General features: G+C 35.5%; 1 protein-coding gene across 5 annotated transcripts in view; it reads right to left on the bottom strand.

Moving 5' to 3' along the window:
- Positions 1-3,270: 3,270 nt before the first annotated feature.
- Positions 3,271-11,825, bottom strand: part of STAG2 (stromal antigen 2) — a 95,868-nt gene continuing 87,313 nt past the window's right edge. For all 5 annotated transcript variants that reach the window (XM_015571961.1, XM_015571963.1, XM_006776029.2 and 2 more), the window contains 2 exons: positions 10,156-10,233; positions 3,271-5,197 (listed from right to left, as the gene is read on the bottom strand). In XM_015571961.1, coding sequence (XP_015427447.1) covers positions 5,174-5,197; positions 10,156-10,233 — 102 coding nt within the window. In that variant the 3' untranslated portion in view covers positions 3,271-5,173. The remainder of the gene's footprint in view (positions 5,198-10,155; positions 10,234-11,825) is intronic.

Below are 11,825 nucleotides of genomic sequence, written 5' to 3'. Positions count from 1 at the left end.
TACTATAAAATTATTTAAAAGCTAACTTGCCAAGGAGTCACTAAACTCCTCATACCAATCTTAAACTTAAGTTGGCAAAGGGTAAAAAAAAAAATCAAGTAAACTTACGGTAGCTGACCTTTCATTTTAAGTTCATACTATCAAGCTCCAAACTGACTTCAATTGAGGAATCTCTTTTTTTTTTTTAGGAATTTAAGCTCATTTTTAATACAACTATACAACTTAGAAACTGCAGAAAAACCATTATTTTTCTCAATAATAAAGCCTAATGTGACTAAAACATCCATATTATTAAAACAAATCAATTTATCACAGTTCATTGAAAGGCACCCTACTTCGTCTTTGGGTATTGCCTATTCTGAGAACAATGCATATGACACTTAAGTCACCAAAGATACCAACTGTGAATGTCCTTCACTTTTAAAGCTGATAGGAGGTAGTGGATGACCAACTATCTTCCAGTCTTGCCCACCCACCCCTAAGTAGTTACTAGTTTGCATCCCTGATGATCGTTTATGCTGCCCCCTTTGCCTGGAATTGTCTTGTTCACCATGCCCAGCCCCTTTCACCTGGCCCACCTCTCAGCTTTTAAAATTAAAGTCAAGTAGCAGCTTTACCCATACAGCCCCAAAGTGGAAACCCAGATTTCCATCAACTACTGAATAAACTGCTGATACACACAACATGGATAAATCACAGAAACGTGCTGAGTGAAGGAAACCTCTCACAAAAATACCTACTATATGATTCCATTTATATAAAGTTCTAGAAGAGCCAAATTTGATCTATGGTGGAAAACAACAGTTGCTGCCTCCATAGAAGGGATAGAAGCAGGGATTGATTGGTTAGTAGAAAGGAACTTTCTGTGTTAATGGTAATATTCAATATCTTTGATAGGGGTTTGAGTTAAACAGCTGTGCTTGTTAAAACTCAGCATACATATACTTATAGTTTGCATCTTTCATCATTTATCAATTTTATACCAAAAGAAATAAAAAAAGGCAAACAACTATCTCTGGGCTTCCTTAATACCCAGTAAAAATATTGAATTTACTCCATTTTATTAGTTTTGCATCTGTATCCTGGCCCCCATTGGAACTGTAAGCAATTCAATAACAAAGACTGTCTTATTGGTCTTTGCTCAGCAGTGAGCACAAGGCCAGGCACACAGTAGTCAAAAGGTTTGTTGACCTAAGTGATATGAACTTCATCACCTAGTTTCCTCATCACCAGAGGCCTTGCCTTGGGCTTTATTGCTTCATTTTCTTTTGATGAGCCATTATAGATCCCAGAATAATATATTTGACCTGGAATTCATCCATGTAAACCAAGCATGTCAAACTCACGGCTCACAATGAATATTTTTGTGGCCCAGCCAATATAACGGTATGTAAGAAACATTTTAAATAAAATTTTTGTAACTTAATTTTTACAATATCCTGTTATACATAATTATTAACAAACTACAACGTTCACTAATGACTACTATAATCGGGATGCATTCATTTCCCTTACGTGCCTTATGCGCAGGTGCACCATTTCTCTCCACTAACACTAGCAGCGAATATTTCAGCAACCAATTGCCATGTCATTAGTCTTGGACTGATTTGTTTGGTGTGCGCAACAGGAAATATTTCGCTTTCGGAGAACAAGAAAAATAGGTTTGTGTTACACTTATTAATTTGTGTAGTTATTCAGTGTCTGGTAAGTTAATGTTCAAGAAAAAATATTTTTATTAAAATGGTCTATTATTTTACCCAGAGGCCCGGTGCACAAATTCATGCACAGGTGGGGTCCAGCTGGCCTGCCCTGATGGGAGCCAGGCTGGCCAGGGGGAGAGACCAATGGGAGGTTGGGGGGGAGGGGGACTGACCGGCCCCAGATTGGGCCGGTATACATCACCCCGGTCACTTGGTTTTTTTTATATATAGATTCCTCATTTATTTCAGCCCTTCATATTCAGCATGTCTCTATTGAAATAAATCTATGCTTCTATGAAAATTGAAGCTTTTGTTTTCTTGCATAAACTTAAACCTTGTTTATTTGGCCTGTGTTAGCCTTTGAGTTTGTGACATGCTTGATGTAAACCTTTATATATTCCCTTGGTGGCAGAATATTGAAGACATCTCTTTTGGGTTTTCCCATTCTTCCCCTCTCAACTTTAGAAACTATTGATGGGTTCAGATTTAATTTATATTCTCTTTATAGAAACCAACTGGGTAGCATATTAAGCACAATGTTGATTCACACCACTCAAAGAAGGTCCATTTCCTCACCATGGCACAATGAATAATGTGCTATTTTACCTTTATGCAGCTATCTATGCTGTCCGTATGTATCAGTGTCAATGCTCTTGGGACTTAAATTGCAGCCATCACTTACTAGCCATATAACCTTGTCCAAGGTATTTTAACTTCGCTGTGCCTCATTGTTCTCACTGCCTCGTGATTTATTAAGAAAAAAGAGGAGGTAGATTGGGGGTTATAACATGTATTATCTATTATCATGATGCTAAATAAGTTACTGCATGGAAACTACTTAAAAGTGTCCAGCTTTGCTATCACTTAATATGTTCTATTCTGAATCCCCAATGACAGAAGACTGGTCTTATACTATGATCTACAAACTAGCCTAAATGACTAATGTGCCAGCGTTACACTACTTTTAATCAGTTTACAATGCAAATCAGAGTACAATGCAAATCCTGTTAACGCACTGAAGACTATAAGAGCTTTCAATAAGAGTTCAATTACCAAGTTCTTTTTTCAAATGTTGTCTTTACTCACCTCCATGCACAGCACAAGCTCCTTAACTAAGGGAGATTTAATTTAGACTCAAATACACATTCTCCAGCTCAGCACACCCTGATAGCAACTATTACAAGTTTATTACTATTTTCTGTCTTTCCTTATTTGTTTAGATCTGTGGGAGGGACCGTGTCTATCTTGTTTACTGTTAGATCTCTAACACATGCAGAGCACATTATAGGCACTCAAATGTATCCCAGATGAATGCAGCTATTTTAAAGTGTTTAACCCTTACCAGATAAAAATTAAAGTAATAATGGTCATCGTCTTCTGCTTTAAAGTAATAACCCAATTAGGGATTTAATCTCATTTTAAAATACATTATTTATGAAAAATGTAAAATGGCAATGTTTTCTATAAATTATTTCTACCCAAACATGTCAAAGGTATGCTAATAGATATACTTTCTAAACCACTTATAACCACCCTTCTCTTTCAATTACAAAAGATAAAACATACAACACACTGTAGGTTTATTTTTATTCAAAAAGTTACTGTCTCAAGACATAAATACAAATCAGAAAACAGTACAATTAGGACAATAGAATGTGGAGGACAACAGGTTAGAGTAATATATAAAACATTTTTAGCTGGTTGAAAACAAAGCTGTAAGAACTGCTTTCACAAAGAAGTACTTCTTTCAAGAATGAGAAAAAAAATCAACTTAGGTTTAAAATCATATATACAGTCCTCTCAGCAGTTCTAGTAAATGCAGTGGTGTGAAAAACAACATAGGCAATACTTTTGCACATAATATTATTCGTTGATGGAAAATCTGTTAGACAAGTCTGGTTTCATCTGTTATTCTCCATGATTTAATAAAATAATTGAACTTCTTTATGATCTTTTAGCTAACCTATGGTTTTTGGCTACCACAGCCCAATGCTTGTTGATTTCTGACTCTTAAGAACTGAAGCCTTTTGGTATTCACCCATCTGAAGATATTTTTGTATTGCAAGCATATTAAGGCATGGAATGATTAAAATAATATACCTCAAGAACTGAGAGACGACTGACAAAAGATAGATACACATGTAATATAAGTTAATATTTTGTTTTAAACGATGTCTAGCTGCCTAAGCCTCGCAAAATGAGTTGATGTCAAAATGCCAAGTGGCCACTTTCTGTTTTAAACTAATTTATTTGTGAAAGGACATAAAATGAAGTTTAAAGCTTAGCTTTCAAAGAATATTATGGGTTATGAATTCTATTATCCCATCTAATTTACATACAGAGGAAATGTACTGTAACCTGTTAGAAGTATCTTTAACCTGAAGACTGCTTGCAAAGACAGATAGATAAAACAATATAAAATACAAATTTAAAAATCATTTTAAAGCATGAACACTCATGCTTTTCTATTTTTAAACATTGTTAAACTTTCAATATATTTCTGAAACCTCATAATTTTAAGTTGGAATTTAAAAGTAAGAAAAAACTAAACAAACTGCGCAATTATAAAATCAGCACCAATTTATATATATATATAATTTTATTTAAAATTTAGATCCCTATTCCCACACTCTAATAAGCTGTATAATTTTTTGTTTAGAATTTTTCTGCAAACATACTACAATAAGCTTCTTTTATTTGGAGACAAAATACAGTGGCACTACTGGAAGGAATATCACAACATTACATTTTTATCTTAAAGGACAAGCAAACTTTCAGGGTTGATAATGGTATAAGCATGTTTGAGACTGGTTACCTTCTGGCAGTTCACTGCATCTGGATATTTCTGAAAAGTATAGAGAAGCTCTTGGATTTTAAAAATATCTTAAAATACATTTTAGATGAAAAAATTGTAAAAGTTCTGCTTATAAGTTTACTTTTCTCCACAATTACAATATTTAAAAGAAAGCTTTGTTGATTGATGTTTTAAGCATTTAAATTTAGAATGCTAAAAACAATTCTATCCTATAATTTCAGGGTAGAGAAATAAATCCATCCTTAACTTTATTTCTTGGATATAAACAGAAATCCAGCAGAGGTCATCATTGCTTAGTACACCCAGTAAATAAATGTGAGAGAATTCACGTCTGTACCAAATGTCTCTTCAGATTGTTATATTTTCTTTAAAAAAAAGCATGAAATAATCGATTCAAAGGCCAACTAACAGCGCATAAATAAAATATTTACTTTCTAAGAAAACTGTAGCTTATCATCAAATTGTTTACTTGTCCTTTACTTTTTTCAGGCAAACAAAACTGCCCCTCAATGCACTTGATCTTGGTAAGCGTAAGCATGTCATATTCTCCTTAGAGAAAAATCTGTACAGAATTTCACTGTATCTACCACACTTTATTTTAAAATTTCCTCTTCCACTTAGAAAATGACTTCACCAGAGATTTAACTGTGTACGGGTATTAAAACATTGACACCCCAAGAACCTAATGAGAGAGAGGGAAAAAAATCTCGTTAAGATTGTCATTCATTTCTTTGTAAAATATACCTATGAATTATTACAATACTAATTAACATTAATTTTAATCAATGCTAATAAAACTACTTTGAAAAATCCCCTTTAGATATGAAATTCTAAAATTAAAATGACCATCAATATATAATGGAATAACACACTTAATCGAGATGCTACTTACCTGAAAAATATAACTAGGAGCAGGAACTATGTCTCAATTATATGTTTATACATACCCGAATGCCTAGATCAGCCGTGGGCAAACTACGGCCCGCGGCTGGATCCGGCCCGTTTGAAATGAACTAAAAAAAAAAAAAAAAAAAAACCGTAACCTTTTGATGATGATGGGACAGAGGAGGGAGGGGACAATGGCTGATGGGACAGAGGAGGGAATGGACACTGAATAATGGGACAGAGAAAGGGAGGGTACAGAGGCGGATGGGACAGAGGATGATGGGACATAGGAAGGCGGGACAGAGGCTGATGGGACAGCGGAGGAGGAAGGGGATAGAGCAATGGTAGGCAAACTATTGGCTGCGGGCCGGATTCGGCCCCGTATAAATGAATAAAACTATTTAAAAAAAGACCGTTCCCTTTTATGTAATGATGTTTACTTTCAATTTATATTAGTTCACACAAACACTCAATCCATGCTTTTGTTCCGGCCCTCCGGTCCAGTTTAAGAACCCATTGTGGCCCTCGAGTCAAAAAGTTTGCCCACCCCTGGCCTAGATAGTGCCCTAAACATTGCACTCAACACTTGAATGAATAAACAAATGTGCTTCTTGACATATACTTCTGGCACAGGTTTGCTGAAAATAGCATAAGAATGTCTTGCAGACCAAATATATGCAAGAATAATACAAATACGTAGAAAGTAGGAAGTTTTTTTTAGAAAATCTGACCTGAGTGAAAGGACAGAACTACAACTTTTAAGAAATCAAGTAAGTAAGGTGAAATCTGGGCAACATACTTATATTGATGCCTTCTTTTTTGTACATTCCCAGTTTTCCTGGGAAAAGAACTGAGGTAAAATCTAATAATTACTTGTTACTAACTAAAGAAAAATAAAAGCAGATGAATGGAGCTACTCCCCCTTGTTCATTAAATAAGAACAAGATGTACCTTTGAGCTGTATATACTAAAAGCTAGGCTATTCAATTATAATTCCAGTGCGTACTATGATAATTAAGTAATACTTTTAAAATACTATAATAACCTAGTAAAAACTGATATTAAAAGGCAGAGGTAATGAGTTAAGACTGGGATTACAGAGGACTCTTACTTGTATATTAAATCTCACTTTAGCAAAAGTCACAGAATTCATGAATTGTTTTGATCTGTAGGAACTGTGTATTTTCAGACCAGGAAACCAGTATCTATCTGATTGCAGCCTCCCTGTAGTGAAAAGTTAAGTAAAGTGTTTGGAATCCCCAGTGATGAGAACAAAGAGGATTGATGCACCCCACTTCTTACCTGTCATCACCAAAACCACCACCACTACTACTCATCCTTTGTCCTCCCCTACCCTCCAACAAGGTTCAAGTTTCACCTTTTTTGATTAGAGTCAGAGTTTGGGTAGTTAGAGTATTTCCACCCAAGAGGCCTTGATGTTTACAGGTCCCTTCTAGCTATAACACTCATGACTCTGGGTAAAGGAAAATCCGATGATCATGAATCAAAGTATAAAATCTTATTAGCAATTCTTAGCAGGGTGTGTCATGAAAATGAACTCAAGTTCTTTCCAAACAGTGTCTAACTAGAAACCACCAGAACAGATTTTTTTTTTTTTTTGGGGGGGGTGCGCAAACTGGGTTATAAGTAGATTCTTGTAGTAGAACATTAACTGAGCTCCATGAAACTGAACCATTCTTTTACCAGTTTTATACTATAGATATTTGTAATAAGAGAATCTCAACACAGATGAGTAACATTAGTGACACATTCTCTTTTGTGCTGACCTAAACTACACCTGTTTCTGTGTTAAGACTAAAAAACACTTAAACATATATTTAAAAATATAAACAGCAAGCTTTGGTGTGTTGTGGCAATACTGGCCCACTGGTAGAAAAAAATCAACCAGTGGTACAATGGGATAAACCAATGTTTTTTCCAGATATAAAACTAACTAAATCATAAATCTATAATCTTATATTAGAACTGGGTATAAAAGAATTTAAGTTCCAATTTTACTATTGTTTTAATGACTCATTTATCACAGGCTTAAGTAAAAACAGATGTAGACTATTGTATAAAGGGCAAACAGATCTTTGCATTAAAATTTTTTCTATTATTTAATTTCTTATTATTGAGACAATATGGTATATATATGCATATATATATATATATATGGTCAAAGTCTACTAAAGATACATAAACCTTTAAAGACCGGGCACTCAGTTATGTGACTGCTGCCATCATGTGGAAATACTATAAAACTACAGGCATGGATGCATGTGTTCATTTTCCTATAAACTACTATCCCCTTAGTTATAACATATTCAATAAAAACAAGAATGCCAAAGTTTTCTATAAATAATTATCAGATTCCTATCTTTGGCCTCACTCAGACTATTTTTTTTCTAAATGTTAAATGACAAAAATATACAGACATAATTTACAATGCTATTTCATTATTTTAGTAATGTGAATTAAAGACACCTTTTTGCAAATCTAGTAACTAAGAAAACAAATGCCTAAAGTTTTCCTGACTTTAGATAAACACATGTAAAAATAAGGAAGTCTCTAACTGCCCGTATCAATTTTGACTGTATTTAATCATTTCAATTTCTAAATTACTTTTCTTGTTGTTTCTTCCAAAATGAGGTCTGATAATAGTTTTGGGAAATACAACAACAGAGACAGCACAATATTTTTTTAAATCAAATGGAACTCAGATTGAATTACTACCCTGACACTAAAGTTGTGTAACTGAGCAAATCACTGAATCACCTCTTCAGTCCAAGTTTGCTTGGGTGTAAAACTGGGATCCTACCACCTTTCTTACAAGGTTGCTGAGGATAAAAATAAATCATGCCTAGCATAGTGTCAGGCACATAAGCTCTCAAATACTAGCTCCTGCCCTTTTCATTTCAAAAGTGATAGTCAAGGTGGACTATAATATAAACGTGAGGGCAGGGAGACAATCTTATTCACTTTAGCATGAACTTCTAGCTTAATAAATTGTTGAACTAATGCATTTCATCATATCTGCTTGAAAAGACTCTTTTACTCATTACAATCACTACCTTCATGTTTTATTTAACGAGTTGGGAAGAAACATACTCCTAGATTATCAGGGAACTATATACTTTGATATGCCTTTAAAACTATAGACTTATGGGCAAGCCTAGGTCCCCTATGTTACTCAGTATGGTCTGCAGATCTGAAGCAATGACAACACTTGCTATAAATGCAGAATCTCAGGCCACACTCCCGACCTATTAAAACAGAATTTACATAAGACCTCCAGATAATTCACATACACATTAGAGGCTGAGAACACTAATTTAAAAAGGATCCCAGGTGGCTTGTCCAAAGATTTCTTTCTATACCTACTGCTCTATGAGACTGTCTTTTGGCTCAAATAACTGGTCATACTAATATAACATTAGTATGAATTAGTCAAAATTCTTCTAAGAGCTATTTGAAAGTATATTACGAGGTGAGTGAGGGCAAGGAGAGAATGGTAGAAATTGGGGCACAGAAGGCAGGCCTCAGAGGATGAGGTTACCTGAGGTAGTAGTGTTAGGAAGGAACATAAAGTGATATGAAAGGACACTTAATTGACTTATTTACTTGACAAATAAAACTAAACACCTAATATGCTAGCTAGGCAGAATTCAAAATGAATAAAATCATCACTGCCTGGAGTTCTGTCTATTGAGCATTATATCCTATTTCACTACACCAATTTGGTAATTGTAAAAGTGTATATACAATGTGTTATAGAAGCTGAGAAAAAGTACCTATCTGAAGAAGATGGCAAAACTCCTTAGGTAATGTCAGAACTGACTACTAAAGAAGAAATTCACTAGAAGGGGGGGGGGGGCAATTCTGACCCAGAAAAACTTATACAAAGTCAGAGTCATGAAAGAGCAAAATGTGTATGAGAGGAAGATTTGGTATAGCTGGAGCACAGAATACATGTAAGGAAAGGGCCAAGGTTAAGCTGGCAATGGAGCCAGATCACAAAAAGCTTTGTTTGCCAGGCTAAGAAGCCAGAATATTTTTCTTAATATCAATGGGGGAGAGGGCAGAGAATCAATGAAAGACCTAAAACTATATGTGAGAGAAGAATCCGATTTGCATTTTGGAAAGATGACCCCAAAAGAGAGATAAAGGAAGGGTGTAGCAGCAAGATCAATTTAAAGACTACTGCAATGGTCCAAGTGAAAATTAAGAAGGACTTGTATGAGCCAAGGCACTGTCAGGGAAAATATGGTGGGGACTGATATAAGAGGTACTTAAAAAATAGAATTGACAATACTTAACAATAACCAATTATCTCAATACCCCCCCACCCTTCACTTTATTATCAGTCTATAAGTTCTATTTTTCACCATGCCTTCAGATGATGATGATTATTCCTCTCATTTATCCTATTCATCCATAAATGCCAAGGAAATCTTTCTGAAACACAATTCTGATGCCACTCCTTCATTCAAAATCCTTCAATGGCAACTCTAGCCTAAAGAAAATTCCAAATTCCTTAACGCAAGTCCCATTTGGCCAGGGATTCAAAGGCACTTAAATCTGTCCCCACTATTGCACCACCCTGCTCTGGAAATCACTCCTGCCTGCCTCTTTTCTCCTGTTCCAATTGTTTTTATCCATTCTTGATGTGCTGTCTCAGCTCTCCATCCTCAAACTTAGGGCTGCCTATACTTTTGATTTTGCAATCCTGCAGTACATTTAAATGAAACCTACTGATTCATCCATAATTGAAGCTGGATCAAAGAAATCAGGCTTCAGTTCTGTTCTCTCTCGTCTGTTCTTTGATGGTGGCTAAAGGGGAAAAAAGGAAGAAAGTTGACAATTGTCTTATCTATAATCCAGAAAATATTGAAATTAATTAGCATTAAATGTTCACATGGAACATGTAGTTGCAATTGTACCTTACAATAATTTAAATACTATATAAACAAAGTAAAAAATGTTTAAATAAAAACAAAAGAAACTCATTCATGGAAAATTATCCTAAAAAAAGAAAACTGGAAAACTCATTTTTTGTTTTACTTTAAAAATTCCCCTTGAATCATTTTCCTTTAAAGGGACCAGATTACACTACTCTAAAGAGAGACCATTTAATTATTTCTTCCTGTTGCCCAGTCGGTGTGGCTCAGTGGTTGAACCCAGGAGGCGATGGTTCCATTCCAGGTCAGGGCACATGCCCAGGTTGTAGGTTCGATCCCCAGTAGGGAGTGTGCAGGAGGCAGCCAATTGATGATGTTTCTCTCTATCCATCCTTCTCCCCTTTCCTCTCTTTCTAAAATCACTAAAAACTTTTTTTTTTTTATCTTCCTGTTAAGGAGATTTCATCGTGGTATACCGGGAAGTAGAATCAGAAGACCTGGCTTATAAGTCTCAGATTTACTGATTACTAGTTTTGTCTCCTTGGATAGGCTAATTGTCTAAGCTTCAGTATCTTCAATCCTTTCAATCTCCCTCACAAAATTGAATGAGACATGTGGCAAAATGATGTAGAAGCATTTTGTATACGACAAAGGCCTAATCATAAATATGATGTAATTAATGAAGAGTATACTCTTATATATACTTTAACTTCGAAGTTTAAGCAATTTCATTATCTAATATGAAAATTCATCTCAGTAACTGGGTAGTAGCAAGTAAATAATGTAGTTGTGTGTGTGTGTTTTTTAATCCACGCCCAAGGACATTTTTCCATTGATTTTTAAAGAGTGTGGAAAAGAGAGGGAGAGACAGAGAAATATCGATGAGAGAAACACATCGATTGGTTGCTTCCTGCATGAGCCTCAACCAGGGTCCGGGCCCAGGAGGCGCCTGCAACCCAGGTATGTGCCCTGGACCAGAATAGAACCTGGGCCCCTGGGTCCCCAGGCCAATGCTCTATCCACTGAACCAAACCGGCTAGGGCTATAGTTGTACTTTATATATTTTTAATTCCAGATAGGAAGAGAGAGAGAGAGAGAGAGAGAAAGCGAGCGAGAGAGAGAGAGAGAGAGAGCAGAGAGGAAGGGAGAGGGGGAGAGAGAATCATCAGTGATGAGAAAGAATCATTGATCGGCTGCCTCCTGCATGCCCCACACTTGGGATTGAGCCCGCAACTTGGGCACGTGCCCCCACGAGGAATCAAACCATGATCTCCTGGTTCATAGGTCGATGCTCAACCACTCAATCACACCAGCTGGGCAATAATATAATTTTAATGGTGGTAAATAAATGGAAAATTATAAGGTGATGTGATACTTAACATAATAAATTAAATATATTCCTTAAATCAATCTATTCCTAAATTAACCTGAAAATTAATCATCTTAAACTAAGATCTAATACCCTGACCAATCTCACCCTCCCCTCAACCCCTTCTCATATACCTGAAGACTTAACTATTTTAT

Source organism: Myotis davidii, unplaced genomic scaffold (assembly GCF_000327345.1).
Source record: "Myotis davidii unplaced genomic scaffold, ASM32734v1 scaffold569, whole genome shotgun sequence".
Classification (NCBI taxonomy): domain Eukaryota; kingdom Metazoa; phylum Chordata; class Mammalia; order Chiroptera; family Vespertilionidae; genus Myotis; species Myotis davidii.
Note: the sequence above shows the minus strand (reverse complement) of the source record. Positions and strands in the feature narration are given on the sequence as shown.